The sequence below is a fragment of the Chelonoidis abingdonii genome, chromosome 7 (assembly GCF_003597395.2).
Source record: "Chelonoidis abingdonii isolate Lonesome George chromosome 7, CheloAbing_2.0, whole genome shotgun sequence".
In the NCBI taxonomy this organism is placed as follows: domain Eukaryota; kingdom Metazoa; phylum Chordata; order Testudines; family Testudinidae; genus Chelonoidis; species Chelonoidis abingdonii.
The window spans coordinates 13,229,271-13,246,884 of NC_133775.1; the positions used below are offsets into that span (position 1 = coordinate 13,229,271).

The 17,614-nt window shown below is 42.9% G+C and overlaps 1 protein-coding gene across 4 annotated transcripts; it reads right to left on the reverse strand.

Moving 5' to 3' along the window:
• Positions 1 to 1,847: 1,847 nt before the first annotated feature.
• CYB5RL (cytochrome b5 reductase like) lies at positions 1,848 to 17,584 on the reverse strand. Of its 4 annotated transcripts, none has more exons than XM_032766931.2 (7): positions 17,508 to 17,582; positions 14,504 to 14,683; positions 13,092 to 13,240; positions 12,003 to 12,090; positions 8,750 to 8,854; positions 6,971 to 7,174; positions 1,848 to 3,051 (listed from the first exon to the last, which is right to left on the reverse strand). In XM_032766931.2, the coding sequence occupies exons 2-7, from the start codon at positions 14,678 to 14,680 to the stop codon at positions 2,848 to 2,850; spliced, it is 927 nt and encodes a 308-aa protein (XP_032622822.1). In that variant the 5' UTR covers positions 14,681 to 14,683; positions 17,508 to 17,582; the 3' UTR covers positions 1,848 to 2,847. The 4 variants fall into 4 exon arrangements, with proteins under 4 accessions (XP_032622822.1, XP_032622824.1, XP_074923724.1 ...); XM_075067622.1 differs by having other exon boundaries at positions 2,901 to 3,073; positions 17,508 to 17,584; XM_032766933.2 differs by lacking the exon at positions 14,504 to 14,683 and having other exon boundaries at positions 17,508 to 17,554.
• Positions 17,585 to 17,614: the final 30 nt, after the last annotated feature.

Here is a 17,614-nt window from a genome sequence, read left to right on the forward strand (position 1 = left end):
TAATACAAATAAATAAATAAAATTATATTACAGAGTTGGCTCTTTGTTACAGATTCCAGTCTCATCTGCAATACCAAAAGAGAAATTCTCTTGTGGCAGAGCAGACGAGCTGCTAAGGGAATATTTACCAACCAAACTTGCCAACGTTACCTATGAGCCTACAAAATTTGCCAGCCTCACTATTGCTTTAAGTAAAGAAATAAGACACTTGGTCAAGCAAGTCACTCCTCCTTGGTATAAGTTAGTTGTCAACGTCACCATTGGAAACAAAAGCAAAGATGAGACTGTGGATATAGTGGTGACTAGCCAGTGTCTGTGGGACCCTCATTCAGATAACTTCACATCCTCCCAGTACGTGAATGAGACACTTTTTTGTGTTGTTTTGGTACACGCTGTTTATTTCGAGTAACAATCCAAATACATCTCCTTCCCATAGGAAGAGCTTAGGTATGTTACTAGCTACAAGTAAAGCGAGAAGCTCAGACACGGGTGTTTAATGACAAACTTGGAACTGTGCCATAGCTACAGCATACACAGTATGCAGAAACTCTAAAACAGAATAAAAATGCTAATTAACAGATGAATTTAAAGATGTGGAGAGAGACTATGTGCGCCATACATCACAAGTACACTTATGTGCACAAGATGCCTTGTCATATCCTGTAACAATACCTAGCTCTTACATAGTGCTTTTCACTGGTCTGTCTCAAAGTGCTTTACAAAGCAAAGTATGTATCATTATATCACTGGATGTAATTTTACTAACAACTATTGTTTTCCATTAATAATGTGATGTTTTAAAATGGAAAATATGATACCCAATACTTTCATTTCTGAGATCAACCATCTCCTCCAGTCTGTTACATCTGGCTAAGCCTAGGTCTGCATGGAACTTAGAGGCAGTTTGGACTTGAATCCCAGGGACAACTCCTAGCCTGCACCTGCCAGATGCTCTGCCTCTGGCAGAAGAACAAATTCAGCAGCTCCACTCTCTTCTGCCCTTGATTCAGCAAGGCATTTAAGCCTGTGCCTAACTTTCAGCATGTGAATAATCCCACTGATTTTGTGTACTTAATGGTCAGCAAGTGTTTAAGTACCTTGCTTGAATTGGGGCTTTTGTTGTTTTCTATTTTATTTTGTATCTCTTTTAGGGGGAGGGGTGGTAGTGAGGAATTTTATTGAATAGATTGTGTTTTCTTCATTCCTTCATCTCCTCTGGGGTAACAGAGCTGCTTTGAGGCTTTGTAACCAGGGCCAGCTCCAGGCACCAGCGCAGGAAGCAGGTGCTTGGGGCAGCCAATGGAAAGGGGTGGCACGTCCGGGTCTTCGGCGGCAAGTCCCTCGGTCCCTCTCGGAGGGAAGGACCTACAGGTGAATTACCGCCGAGGAATGGAGCAGCGCGGTAGAGCGGCCGCTGAGGTGCTGCCGATTGCTGCTTTTTCTCTTTTTTTTTTCTTCGTCGCTTGGGGCGGCAAAAAAGCTGGAGCCGGCCCTGTCTGTAACCTCTGGTACAGCTAGTAAGGTGCAGCCCTAGCAGGCCTCTATGCACTGCCCCTTCCTCCCCCCACAATGCTAGAGTATTCCAGAACAGCCCTGTGGAAAATCCAAACATTATTCCAGATATGAGGCAGTGTTCCTGGGAAGTTCAGAAAGTCAGTTCTGGCAGCCCTGTGCCTATGGAAAAGTCAGGAAGTCACCATGAAATAGCTTTTCTAACTTGAAAATAGCTTCAGTTTCATAAATAGAGACTATAAAATGCTTGGGAACAGGTAAAGCAAATAACCATCATCCCTGAGAAACTGAGGTTTAACAACAGCTAGAACATCATGCACACACTTTCTCAAATAGATTTTTAGGATACATTTTTATTCTCCATGTGAAGTGTTGTACACAAATGATAAAGGACTTTACATTTTTTGAGTACACCGTGCAAACCCGTACCAGTGCATCAATACATCATGGGGTAAGGCTTAATAAATGCCCAGTGACTAGAAGTATTAGGGTATGTCTAACTGCATTGTAAACCCGAGTCTAGGGGACCTGAACTCATGGACTCAGTGTTTATAATTGCTGGATCCAGGTCTCACAGCCATGTTAATGCATCAGTGCTATTACACTATGCAGACCTTCTGACATGGATCTGCGGTCTGACCGTGTTCACACTGCAAAATGAGAGGGCTTGGACTTGAGTCACAGTAGGAGTTGGGCTCTGACCCACTGCCCTATGAGGGTTCTAGGACCTGCGTCTTGAGTGCTTGCTGATCTGAATCAGACTGATTTGGAATGGGGTTCAGGTTCAAACCTGCATCAAAGCCTGGTCTTTTGTGCAGTGTAGACATACATTTAAAGTCCCTTACGGCAATAACCTCTTTCTGGATTAAGAGTTCCCAATAGTGCACAGTGACACGGTAGACCTAAATGGCTTTCAGGGTGTTAGTATTGTGACAACCATGCACAGATCAGAGCAGAGTTACTTACTTGCTCCTTTTTATTTACAAAATGAAAGTGATGACACAAAAAAATGAGGTAAAAGTAATGCTAAATGTCTCTTTCATGAAATTCTGAGTTACTGCTTCCACTATCATTCCTCTCTTTCCTGGCTGTGCCATGTTATTGTGGCAGGTATGGTTTGTCAGCTGGCCTATAGGGATTTTAAAAATAATATATTAAGAATTATATTAAAGACACTGTTTAAAATATTTTATACAAAAGCATATGAAAATATATGCATGAGAAACCCAAACAGGTCAAAGGACAAGTTCAAATTGATGTTTGCACAGGAAATGGCAAACAGGTGCATGCTTGGTCTGCGCTTCTTTTCAGAGGAAGCAGGTCTGGAACACGCTGCTAAAATACAAAATAGGAATCCTCTTTGAGTCCTATGGCTTTCAGGCATCTAGTCATATCTTCATTAAATTCTACCGAGCCACAAATCAGCACAAATGGCTTTCTTCTACAGGAATTTATCATTTTCTTAATCAAGTTCTCAGTTATATGGCCAGTGTGTGTGTTTTCTTGATAGCGCCAAGGAAGGTTTTCCAGGGAAGATTCCTGGAAAAGCAAAAAGTTTACACTATATCAAGTTATTTTAGAAAAAAAGGATGATTAACACTTTGAAGAGTTAATGCTTAGACCAAACATCTGACCTCCCTTGACAAAGTTTCATCTGAAAATTTACCCTTCAGGAATCCATCTAGGTGGTTTCTTCCAGGTCAGTGATTGATGTAAATGAACCACTGCGACAGCTGTGCTTTTCTGGGACAATGAAAATCACAAAGCCCAAGATGAATCAGGTGTGAGCTGGGAACAAAGCATTCTTTGTCAAGGGGATCTGGCTGTGGAACAATCTTTCAGAGGAGATTGGGCAAATCCAGAATCTGACCATTTTTAGGAAATGTTGTAAAACCTTCCTCTTTGAGACAGCCTTCCCATCAGAAGTGACACTCACAATATGAAGACGTGCCTCTATTCCCAAACCCCTAACAACCTCCCTCTGCAAAAATAAAACCCTACCCTAAGCAGAGTTTTGACCCTGAAAAGAGAGAAATGCCAGATATTCTATGAAGTCCACTAGGGCCTTTGCTATTGTTAGTGATTTTATGTGGAAGGTGCTCACCTACTACCATGATGGGCAGCAGTATAAAACTGATTGATAAGTAGACAGATAGAATTATAAAAAGGAAGCTGTACAACTTGGTGTAAGATTAAAACAAACCTCTTATGAGAGGAAATCACAATGAGACAAGAGAGAAAAAACATATGGACTGCCATGTCCTGATTAGTGTCAAACAGGTACCACTGCCCTGTACAGGATGGAATTTCAAGACCTCCTCAATGTTTGTGACCATCTTATTCTTTAGTGGCTGCCACGCAAAAAGGTTTTTAGGAGCAGCAGGTCATGAGTTCTGTTCCCCATTGCCCATACTGGCCAAATGTAGGAGACAAAGGGTATGTCTACACTATGAGATTATTCCGATTTTACAGAAACTGGTTTTGTAAAACAGATTGTATAAAGTCAAGTGCACACGGCCACACTAAGCACATTAATTCGGTGGTGTGCGTCCATGTACCGAGGCTAGCGTATATTTCTGGAGCATTGCACTGTGGGTAGCTATCCCGTAGCTATCTCATAGTTCCCGCAGTCTCCCCCACCCATTGGAATTCTGGGTTGAGATCCCAATGCATGATGGTGCAAAAACAGTGTCACGGACGATTCTGGGTAAACGTCATCACTCAGTCCTTCTTCCGTGAAAGCAATGGGAGACAATCATTTTGCGCCCTTTTTCCCTGGATTGCCCTGGCAGACGTCATAGCATGGCAACCATGGAGCCTGTTTTGCCTTTTGTCACTGTCACCGTATGTGTACTGGATGCTGCTGACAGAGGCGGTACTGCAGTGCTACAAAGTGGCATTCATTTGCCTTTGCAAGGTAGCAGAGATGGTTACCAACCGTATTGCGCCGTCTGCCATTGTAAATTGTTGATGACATGACAGTTATCAATCATTTTGTACCGTTTGCAATTGGAAATTGGCGATGACGGTTATCAATCATTTTGTACTCCTGCTGTCATGGGTGCTCCTGGCTGGCCTCGCTGAGGTCGACTGGGGACTCATGGACAAAAATGGAAATGACTCCCTGGGTCATTCCCTTCATGTTTTGTCTAAAAATAGAGTCAAACCTGCCTAGAATATGGGGCAAGTCTACTAGAGAGCCAGAGAGCACAGCTGCTCTGGGTCAGAGCCCCAGAGATCCCGTAGAAATGATGAGCTGCATGCCATTCTAGGGGGTGCCCCTGCAACAACCCCACCCGTTGCTTCCCTCCTCCCTCAACCCTCCTGGGCTACCATGGCAGTGTCCCCCCATTTGTGTGATGAAGTAATAAAGAATGCAGGAATAAGAAACACTGACCTTTTTTAGTTGGAGATAAAAATGAGGGGGAGGAAGCCTCCCGCTGCTATGATGTCCAGAAGTACAGAAATCTTTTTCTTTGACATGAAAGGGTGGGGTGGGGGGGCGATTAGAGCTCAGCTCCAGTTGCTTATGATGAGGAACGGTTACCAGCCGTTCTGTACCATCTGCCTGGGAATGACCGGATTCATTCCCATTTTTACCCAGTGTGTCCCCTGGCCGACCTCACCGTGGCCAAAGCTAGGACACCTCACGGGAATTGATGATTGGTTTTTTCCCACCATTTTACGTGCTTGCCCATCAGGGAAAAGGGGAGAGGGGATGCTGCTGTTTCATCACCACAAGCAACCGCTCTACAAGCAGCATGCTCAGTGACATACGGTGACATTGAAAAATGCGAGAAACGATGTTTTTTTGCCTTCTTTCACAGAGAGACGGGTAATTGATGCGAATATATCCCCTGGAACCACCCGGACAATGTTTTTGACCCTTCAGGTATTGGGAAGCTCAGCACAAGAATGCCAAATGCTTTTTTTGGATACTGAAGAGAACTGGTGGAATAGCCTGGAGTCCTCAGTCCCAGTCCCGCCCCTCCATGAAGCGTCCATTTGATCTTCTTGGCTTTTCCGTTACGCTTGCAGCCAGTCCCTGCGTGGCCTCTTTTCTATCCATAGCCCTTGGAGATTTTTTCAAATTGCTTTTGTCATTTCGTCTTCTGTATACAGAGCTTTTGATAGAACAGATTTGTCTCCCATACAGTTGATCAGAATCCAGTATCTCCCGTTACAGTCCATGCTGGAGCCTCTTTTTGGATTTTGTGGACTGCAATCGCACCCGTGCTGGAGTCAGAGTCCCATGCTGGGCAAAACAGGAAATGATAATTTCAACAAGTTCGCGGGGGCTTTTCCTGTTACCTGGCCAGTGCATTCCGAGTTCAGATTGCTTCTCCAGAGCGGTCACAATGCGTTGCACTGCGGGGATACCGCTCCGGAAGGCCATCCCGTCAATTTGCCGGCACAACTAATCCTAATCCGACATGGCAATACTGATTTCAGTGCTACTCCTCTTGTCGGGGAGGAGTACAGAAACCGGTTTAAAGTGCCCTTTATATTGATATAAAGGGCCTCGTTGTGTGGACAGGTGCATGGTTAAATCGGTTTAATGCTGCTAAATTTGGTTTAAACGTGTAGTGTAGACCAGGCCAAAGTTCCACAATGAGAGGTGCAAAAAATGATTCATGCAGGAAACTTAAAATGCTATGCGATTCATACTATTAGCATACATAACTTTCTATAATCTGAGTGCGATGAATCTTTATTTCTGATGTAAGTAATTTTTCAACAATAAAAGTGAGGGAACACCAGATTTGTGAGGAACATACATAAATTTGAGAGTAAATGAGCAACATCCCTGAAAATGAAGGCTACTTCAGAGGTAGCCCCTTGTCCATGAATTTGGTATAGTTAGCAATTTTAAGTATGTGGCCCCAACATTTTTATGCATAGACGTGACATGGGCTTCATTGGAGGACTCCAGTGTGAGATAAGTTGATGAGAAGCTGGGTGGATGCATGCTGCAAGGTGAGACACCAAGCTAGCAGTGAACATTTGTGATGATTGAAACTAGCTAATGAACGTGAGCAGTGAATGAAAGCAGCTAACAAATCATTGCATGGGTGCTGAAAAAGGAAGACCCTTTGGGTGCAGTTTGTTTATTGTGAGTTTCACAGAGAGCTGAGAGTTCTATAAATACAATTTTTCATATGGAACAATAATCAATTTGGAGGGAAAAAATATTCCATGGAGGATACAGTTCAATGGGACCTTCCTAACAGAACCCCTGTCAAAACAGGTCAACTAGTGAGTAATACAGTTGAAAGTCTGCTAGTTAGTCTGAATGGGATTTAAGAACATGTTATCAGACAGATGCTACTGGATCAACACATGGCCTTGGCCACTGGTAAGCAATCAACTTAGATAACACTGAGGCAAAAGCAGAGAAGGCAGAGACCTGTTCACCACAGAAAACCCAGGGATGAGTGTATTTATATCAGAATGTTACCTGGCTAAGGACGTAACATGTTCTGACGTTCCAGTATCGAGACTGATCTTGGAGAAGAGGTTTCAAGTAAATATTTTCAAAAGTCCGGAAGCAACCAACCAGGGTTATAAAGGTTTCATCATCTTCATTTTCTGTTATGTATTGGAGAATGGGGAGCATTGGTGCTATGCCAGTTCCAGAGGCAAGCATAAGAAGTTCTCCATACTAGAAATTAAGTGGAGGATTTTGAATAGATTATAGTAATTGGAAATGGAAAAACCTATTACATGACTCCATTCCTCTGAAAGGGTGCGATAGCAGGCCTATGATATCTGATATGTTCTTTAATGGGGGACTGTGTAAGGTTCATTTACACACAAAATTTAGTTTTTTAAAAGGCAAGATTTTACAAAACCCAAGCTCAACGGAAACATTTTCATGATTAAAAAAAAAAATCAAATGAAAACCATTTTCTCTTGGATAGAAACATACTCGATATTTAACCTTGATTTCAGCTAAAACATGTTGAGCTTCAGTTCAGCTGCCCCCATCGCTGACACCCTTTGTCAGCAATGGTTTATATTTCCATTGTAGACAAGCCCTGAGATAAAGATGAAAGCACTCAAATCTCATGCTGTAGAGTGTAATTTGGATAGCTGCAGGAAGGAACTCACTCGTTCTTTGTACAATTGCTTGGTGCATTATGGAGGTTCTCTACCTTCTTCAGCAGCAGTGGACATTACATATAAATAACAGTAATACTTTGAACTTTTTATCCACAGAGCTCAAAGCACATACAAAATGTGGATGATCATTATCATCCCCATTTTATAGATTAGGAAGCTCAGGCATGGGGAGGGCTCAATTTTCAGAAGAGCTGAAGGATCCCAGCTACTTGCCCAAGTTCACATGCATGTCAGGAGAACCCCAATCTCTTGATTCCCAGTTCAGCGCCCTGACCACAGGACCACCTTTAGCCTTCTTTAGCCATGGCTAGGGACTGGATATTGGACTGGATGAACTACCAGGTCAGAACTGATATGGGAAATCCTATGAATCCATACAAAATCAGATGAAGTGCTCACAGCCAAATGAATCACTCTTATTCAAGAGTTGGATTGAGGACATCTGAGCTGTATCCCAACAGAAAAGTTATATATATAGAAAAGCTATATTAGACTGAGAAAAGATTTGCAAACTAAAGGGCCCACTCCAATTCCTATTGACTTCAGTGGAAGTTGGATCTGATCTTTTATGAACAAATCTATCCTAAGTGCTATGAAACTTTCAGCTTCCTTCGATACAGGCCACTGATTTAAACAGAATACCAATTCTTTGGGACGGCCATCAGTGGGAGCCAGGAGTGCTTGGCATCATTCAAATTCAGGCCCTACATGTGCCCAGGCTACCAGTAAGGCTGGTTCCCTGTGGCACAGTTTGCAAAACCTATTCTAACTTACAAAATTGGTAAATTAGCTGAGCAGGCTGGAAGCAGGGCACAGAGATGGTGTTTTGGGACTATTTCACGATATATTGTGAATGACCTATTTAAATTGCTGAGCCATATCCACTTTTAAAATAAGATCAGTTTTGATGTATTTTGGTAACAAATTACTCTGAATGCAAAAATAAAAGGGAATTTTAATTTCGGGTGTTAGCAGAACTCATAAAATACCTTCCATCTATTATTATTATTCATAAATAATCAAAATTGTAATCTAATTGACACCCTCCCTTTGGTACATTACACAAAGTGAACTACCATGTGCTGAGCCATTCTGTATCTATTATATGACTAACCTGATTAGGGCTATATGGGAAGCCTCCAAATGGCCCTCGCCAAAAGACTGTGTCTCCTTCAATCCAGGATTTTATATATTGTGACATTAGCCCAGCCTTATAGCACTATTAAAAAAAAATCACACAAAAGGAAAGAATAATTATACTTGTTGGAAAGTTTCCCAGCTTAACGTTAATTACAAAATTATCTCTGTTTAAACAAAAGGGGGGAAAACATTTCAGGGATTTAAAAAATGACTGTTCTATTGGCAAAATAATATAAACTTGTAACAGTAACAAAGACATTTAACTGAAATGATACTGGATCAAATCCAGCTTGAATATAATGTAAACACAATACACACTCATGAAGCCTAAGCTTTCTGAAGCTAGGAAAGCCTATCAGAACTCTCATTTACAAAGCACACAAAGAAGAACTCCTTACAGTCAAAAGCACAGCAAGCTTTCTTGTGTTCTCCAGAGCTCAGAACATGGCCATGTAGCACAGTTATTAAATGACGGGGAGCTGGAAGTGCATTCTGAGTATTGATATTCAAATGAACACCACAAATTTTACACTTTGTTTCAGATCTCCCAGATGCTACAATGGCACAGCAAGTAACTACTGAACCGGAGTCGGATTTCCCATCTGAAATATTAAAATGGTATTTTTAGTATAGATCATCTGAATGTGAAGGGATGCTCTGAGATTTTACAAAAATGTTGACATGGACCTCACTAAAAACGGCATTCACAAAAACTGATCTTCTTCCTAGCAGGTACAAAACCACTGTGAAAACACTGTTAGAGACTTCTGCACAAAGACTTCATGTATTACTGACAGGAGTCATGGTTCGCCTGCAATAGAGGAGGACACAAAGGGAAACGCTAAAATCCTGGGATCATCCAGTTAGTCCTGTTACCATCCCTAATGGCTTCCGTGCTGTAAGATACTATAAGAGACGTTTTACGTTCAATGGGCCTTGCATCTTGGGTAGACATTTAACACCTGTGCAGAGTGGGTAGAAAAGGTATCATATCAGAATGGTTTGTACGGTAAGCATCTTACACTCACCTTCCACAAGCATAAATGGCAACACAAGGTATATGGCAGTAGCAAATTAGCAGTTACTTCATGTTCCCTACAGCACTGGGGGAAAAGCATTTGGAACTGAAACACTCTCCACACCCAAATATCTCCCCTCAGTCTAAATGACACATGACTGAACAGGTTTACAATTATTTTTTGTAAATAAAAAAAAAAATATCTCCTGGGATGAAAACTTCTACACTCAGTTTTACACCAAAAGAAACGGTAACATTATAAAATCACTCAAAGGAGGGTGTAAGAGTATGGCTTGGCACTTATGAACTAGAGGCCCAGAGTTAGCCAACTCTGATTACTGAAGGAACTGCTCTAGCCCACCTATGCTGTGGGACCTGAGGGAGACAGCTGATTCCCCTATAAGGGGCAGCAGGAAGCTCTGGTAGAGAGTGAGGAAAGGTTCTAGTAGGGAACATGAGAACTCAGAGCCAGGAGGATGAACTCCAGCCAAGTAAAGCATGGGAGTGACTGGTAAATTAGGACCCAGCTCTGGAAAGGAGGAATGGGGACTTTCTACTGAAGGGGAGAGAGATATTGAATGGGGGTTGGGGCTGGAGGGCAATGTGTTTCAGAGGACTGAATAAACTGGACCCCAGAAGGGGACTGTTTTAAGTACTGTGGACTGTGCAGTTCTTAAGGGCCCTGAAGAAGGGGAAATAGAGTGACCCTAGGCCGCAAGGGGGGTGCTCAGCTGGTGGCTCCCTGTTACAGAGGGTTATGCATGGTAAATAGCAACTCCCTCACTCTAAACTGTAGTATCACAAACGTGATAGTGTAACAATAGGAAACAGAGGGGTCTGAACAGTACTTGGCTTGCACAGTAATAATAATATAGTACTTCCCAAAATTGCCTGAATAGTGTGAAATATACTACAACCTACACAGCAAGTTATAAAAATGGGTACTTTCTGCGGAGGTGTTGCAGGTCTTTTATTACTGCCAGAGACTCGCTATAGTTCCTGTGGGATGAAAGGTTCTATATAAAGGAAAGGTATTATTAGAATCATTACTATTATTATTGAAACGCAAAACCTGTGTAATAAGCAAGTATACATGAAATTTCACAGTTGACTTATAATTGTATCCTATTAATGCAGCTCAAATGTAGCACTTTTCCCCCGATTGCCACAATAGTGAAATAACCCACCCATAAATGTCTTTTATCAGAGCTACACACATTTCTAAAGGACGACATTCTATCACACTAATGAATAATAAATCCTCAAAAGTATAAACTCCTGGGAGACAGCCAGAGGCTAAAAGTTTTACTCTAATCTGCCTGGAAGCTGTAGCTGTCAGAATTTTACACGTGGAGTAAAATCCATCCTCTCCCCAGAAATTAGCAGAGATATGTAAATATGACTAGACAGATAGAACTGATTTTGATCTCCTACACAAAATAATTATTTTTGTTGAGCCTGGTTCTGCAGGCAAAACTTCCATCTAAGTGGAAGGGTAAAATCTCAGCCCTACTGAATTCAATTGGCGCTTTCCCATTAGCTTCAATAGGGCCAGGATTTCACCCCAAACACGTCTTAGTATCAGTTTCTAAATGTGAAGACCACAAAATAGATGCTTCATGGTTCTACATATTTTGCAACAAAATGAACAGTTTCCCTGAAAAGTGTCCTTAAAGCAAACAACTCTTCAACAAGCCTAATTGCTAAAGGTTGGTCTTGTGATAAAGGCACTCTCCAGGGATGCAGGAGAGCTGGTTTCATTTCCTACTGTACCACAGACTTTCAAAATCCTCCACTGGCATTGCCACTGCACTCACATGACAGACTTTAGGGGTGAAGAGGGACCAGAGGGGCATCATTCCCCCACGGATTCCATGCACAGGATTTAGAACTAAGCCCTGATCCTATTCCTACCATAGTCAATTGCAAAACTCTGGCCTTGATTTTGTAAGGATCACTTAATAGGGAATATGCTGTAAATAATTTATTTACAAGACATCTTTTCACTTTTAGTTTTGTGTACGTGAAATGACCGCTCTTATCAGCAAAGCACAATTGCCCCTAAATAATTACAAAAATGCTCCATGACACATACTAATTATTATTCTCATTTGCTAAATATTAACAGAGTGAGTTCTGTACATTCAATGGAAGAAAAACACAGTCCCAAGTTGTTTACAATCTTATCTAACTAATATAGACTACTTACTTTTATTAAAACTTCAAAGTATCCTTCAGCGTTTACAGGGCTAACTGGAGTATAAGCTCTCTGAACCTCCAAACCATTCACCATCCCTCTGAGAAGAAAACAAGACGGTACAGGAAACCATTACTGGAATCACTGATTGATACTTTTTGGAGCGATAAGCAAAGGCTATTGTCTGAAACACACAGCAGTCTTTCCTCCCCATGGGTCAGCCTTTGCTGAGACAGATGTTCCCTCAATTAGCTAAAGATCCAGGGAGTGAAATAACCTCAGATTTCTCTGCAGACCCTTTACGACACTCTTTAGTATACTTCTGATTCTCTAGGAAATGGCACCAGCTATGTTGCACATGCAGCTTCCCCAGACAAATCAGGCAAAGGAGAGTAACAGATGTTTTGCATGGAGCAGATAAATGTGCAGTACCGTGAGGAAATGCTATATTGGTAAATCTGAATTGTAAGCTGTTTGGTCTAGGGGCTGTTTTTCACTGTACAGCATCCAGTAAACATATAATAATAACTGATATATATCAATGGTGCCTACAGTCTGACTTTCTTCTGTATCTGGCAGTGGTCACCACGAGAAACTACCACAGATGACCGCTTCTCCCACATGGCCCCTTCTTGGCAAATACTATGCCAGGGGGGAATGTTTTTCCTGACCTTCGCTGGCAATCAGCCACAAAGCACATAGACTTTGGATACAATATTATTGCACGGTGCTTAACCACCCCAAGCTACAGGGCCTAACACTGAACCCCTGATTTAGTAGTTTGCCTTCATGCCACAACATCGATATAAATCATGTGCCGAAACAACTACTTTTTTTCTTTTTCCTTCTGTTAATTGCTCTTCTTAGCAAAACTTAGTTCTCTTTTCTCTACCACCAACACAAAGCTAATGTTGGGAAAAAATGAAGCTATAGAGTGGGCTTTCACCATAAAATTAACAAACTTAAACTCATGAGTTCTTTCAACTGCATCATTACAGAAACACAGAAATTATGATTTACTTGGTATGACATCTTTGTATATTGACAAACTGCATATTAAGTCACATAATGTAGCCGTTTAATTGGAGACAACTACAGTACCTTAACACAATATGTTGTCCTAAACTCAATCCCAGGCTGCTATTTCCTGGCAGCTCAAATTTATACTGGTAGGTGTCCTCTGTTAGCTGTTCCACAGAGCTTATCTTGAAAGCAGTAAATGTATCTGGATTTAATTCTGAATTACAACTCTGTAAGAACAACAATAAGTAATTACTGGGGTAGACAGCATCCTTTATTTCACTTCTATTTTTTTTAAAAAACTAGTGTGTGGATTTAGTGCTTGTAAAACTAGGACTCCAGAAAAACGTGCCTTGAAAACTCAAGGGACAAGCACAGATTTAGGGGTCTCTCTGCTGGTTCGTTTTTGCAGTGTTTTTTTTTCAAAATCTAAGATGTCATTTAAAAAAATTAGATTCCAGATCCTATGACCACGAAGAAAACTTTCTAAACGTGACTCAGTGCAATGCTGTCTTCCTGAGTGTGTAGAAACAGCTCTAAAAGAGCTTAACATCCTAATGGGGATGTAACGCTGAACTCTAATAATGACCATTTTAAAAAATAACACTGTTAATTATTTCACTGCTGATTATGTTAGTAGAAATATCCAGCTTTACTAACATTGTTGGATTTATTTGAAGGGCATTTGACAGGAAAAACTATGTTTTGAAGAGGCAAATAATTGACTGCTGGTCAAATGTAAATTTTTTATCTTCAGTATATGAACCTGAAAATGAAGGTAAAAAAATAGTTGTCTAAGGGGAACGTGAACGCTATCATAGCAGAAGAGATGCTGACACTCTCAGCTCTACTTTTTTCCCTAAAAACTTGTTGCCTCAAGCTGTGGAATCACCACCTATTCTATTCTACACAGGGCGCAACACTGTAATATCTGAATACTTTCAGTAGTGCATTAAGAATGTAACACCTGTCATGTATTTGTCCTCTCATCCTCTCAACAGAGAAAGATGTATGTGCAGAAAAGTGCCTTGTTTTGGTGGGATTTTCGAAGACTTTTTTTAATATACATGTTGCTATGTATTTATGTTAGGGACAGAAAGATCAAAGAAATGCACCTTGCACTGGGACTGGAGGGTGGTGAAGTTTATGATGGCCCTTAATTTTCTAGGAGACTTCATTCAAGTCTCAGACTGGCCCTGAAGAAAGTTCTGTCTCCTGCACCAACAAGCTTTATCCTTATTTTATCACCTTCACGTGATGTGAGCTTGCTGTAGTGGCACCAGGAATTGCACTTGAATGAGGTACATAATGAAATCCAAAGAATATGGGAATTTCCATTACAGCAGGTATTATGGGGGAGGTCTAAATTCTTTTAATAAAAGACCATTATAGATCACCCCACCCTCAGCTACACAGCTATTAAACGCTTACAAACACAAATGTGATAAAAGTACTGACTGATTGGATGCTATGAAGGGCTTTAAAGTCCCTACCTCCTCCTTCTGTTTGGTCAGAAGGCTTCTGTCTTTCTTTGCTTTGGCTTCTTCCCACTGGTCTAGCTCCTTCTGATACACATCATAGACACACGGTTTGCAGCCACTGCCACAGCACTGAGATTGCAAGGGTTCAGTGGGCATAAGAGAGAGCCAGTCATCCTCACTTTCACTCATTACCTACAAAACACAACCCAAGCATCATTCACAGGGCTACATGTTTTAAGAAAGAGGCACATATGAAGCTGCTGCTAGCTTTCTGCTGCTTTAGAGACATCTATCTCAATACGCTGAAGATTTAATTCAGGAGGCACCCAAATTTTATCTAGCTGAATATATAGTGGTTAACTTGATACAAGCAACGCTGCATCTTCATTTGAGTGGCTGCAATCCTCTGCTTTAATACAGAATTGTTATATTGCATATGACCAATGGCCCACAAAGTCCAGTATCCTGTCAGTGACTGTGGCCAATACCAGATGATGCAGAGGAAGGTGTAAGAAACCCAACAACAGTTTGGTGAGCGGTTTATGCCCAGCAGAATAAGTGTCTGTATTGCGTATATGTTAGAGAGGAAAAATTATGTAACTGTGGATGTTCTCAGTATTCATATAAATTGCTATATTTTTTAAATCCTAGACTCAGCTTCAGTGACCAAAAAGGAGCACTGTGACCTAGGATTTATCATCTCTGTGGGCCACACCCCTACATTCAAGAAGAATACATGGTGTGCTCTGATCCCATCTTTATCTTGCATCTTTCTCTAAATCCCCTCCTTCATTACATCTTTATTACTGTACTCAACATACAAAGCAGCATTCTAAAATGTGGCCTGCACCTGCCCCCGCTTTTAATAGAGAGGTTCATCCTCTGGAAGGCTGGAAGATAAGCAATGCTAGAGAAATACAGGTGGTGGTCAGAGAGAGGAACTTGACAGGGAACAGTGTTTAGTGAAAGCAAGAGAGTTGCTAAAGGGTTAGATATCGAATAAGTAGGCGACTGCAAGCACTGGTAGAATTATCTTTAACCCCCCCTCATCCAAAAATCCTTATATCAGACAGTCCTAGATCATGTCCTATCAAAAGAAGTCCCAAAACTAACCTCTGTGGAACATCACAACTTTTTAACACATTGCTAAACTCAATGCTTTCGCATATACCTATGAAGAGTGCTAGATAAGAGCTAGGTATTATTAATGCTGTATCATTTAAAAATGAGGAAAATTATAAAACCACAAGTGGCAGCATTGAAGAATACTTAACGCCTATAACCATTTTCATTTTCAAGGTGCTTTATGAGGATTAAAACTTATCTTCACACTTGTGACAAACATATTATTATTCTCATTTTACTGAGGGAGAAATGGAACACTAGGGCAAATATTTTGAAAAGTGGCCACTGACTTTAGCAGTCCAGCCACAGGGAGCAACATGCTGAGCATCCATAGCAAAGTCAATAGGAGTCATGGGTGCTCAGCATGTCTGACAGTTAGGTCCTAAGTGTCCGTTAAAAATTAGCTTTTGTGACCTGACCAAGGCCAAAGACGAATATCAGTTGTTAGCACAGGGCCTACAGCTCACGAGAGCTGACTCCTAGCGTTGTACTCAGACCGTGCTACCTTCTACCCAAGGAATATTCTTCTTTCACCCAAAGATAGTAAGCTCCCTGGAGCAGGTACTGTGTCCCTATCTTTCTGTTGGGAAAGAGCCTAGGACATCAGGGAAGGCAGGTCTCTGCTTTAGTGAGTTTCCAATCTGGACAAATGGAGAGTAGGCAAAAGGGGCCTGTACAAGTAACACAGGAGCAGTGTTTGGGCAGGGCATTCAATATGCCTCTCGGTTCTGTGATTTGGGTACGGCTGTAATATGATAAATCCATCTTCCCCCTGCAGTCCAGCCCAGCCATGCAACCCCATCATGCTATCAGGCAAAGGCAAGACTGGGAGCCTGCTGCTTCCTGTAGCTACAGGAGGTGGTAGCTAATCATCCCAGTTGGTGGGACCCAGAGTCAGGGCAGACTGTAAGGCGGCTCTCTTGAAGCCCCAGATCCTGGAGTCATGGGATTAGGGGAGAAGTTCTGCATTCATGGATGGACAGGTCCAGCATGTGCCACGGTAGAGACAGATTTGGAAACGGGCCCCCTAGGTAGGGCTGCTGGTGTTCAATTTTTGACCAGAACACCAGGTCAAAAAGGGACCTTGGTGGCTCCCGTCAGCACTGCTGACCAAGCCACTAAAAGTCCAGCAGCATGGCTAATGAAGTCTCCCTGTGTGCCTTGCCTCTCATGGCTCCTGAAAGCGGCTGGTATGTCTGGCTCCCAGGAGGTGCAAAGGCGGCCACTGGCTGGGAGCTGTGGCTGACAGGAGCTGTGGGGGTGGCACCTGCAGGGCTGGTGCTTCCAGTTAGGTGGCCTAGGCAATCGCCTAGGGCGCCAGGATTATTGGTGGATGGCGTTTTGCCAGAGGGGGAGGCAGGTGGTTTCGGTGGAGCTGCTACAGTCGTGGCTGCGGACGGTCGGCTGCTCGTGTGGCTCCAGTGGACCTCCCGCAGGCACGACTGTGGCAGCTCCACCAGAGCCGCGGAGCAGCCGACCGTCCGCAGCCAAGACTGTGGCAGCTCCACCAGAGCCGCGGGACCAGTGCGCGGGGCAGCGAAATTGCTGTGCACCTAGGGCGCTAAAATCCCTAGCGCCGGTCCTGGGCACATGCAGGCATGCAGGTCACTTCTGGGAGCTGCCTGAGGTAAGCGCCGCCTGGCCAGAGCCTATACCCCAAAATGCTCCTGCATCCAACCCCCTGCCCCAGCCCTGAGCCCCCTCCCTCACCCAAATGCCCTCCTGAAGCCTACACCCTGCACCCCAAATCCCTGCCCCAGCCCTGAGCCCCCTCCTGAACCCCAACCCACTCAGTCCCAGCCTGGACCCCTCGGTCCCAGCCTGGACCCCCTCCCGCACCCCAATCCCCTCATCCCTGGCCCCAGCCAGAGCTCTCACGCCCCCAACTCACCCCAACCCAGAGACCCCTGTACCCCAAATCCTCAGCAACGCCCCAGAGCCCGCGTCGCCAGCCGAAGCCCGCACGCCCCTGTGAAAGCCCTCCGCCCTCCAGCCCGG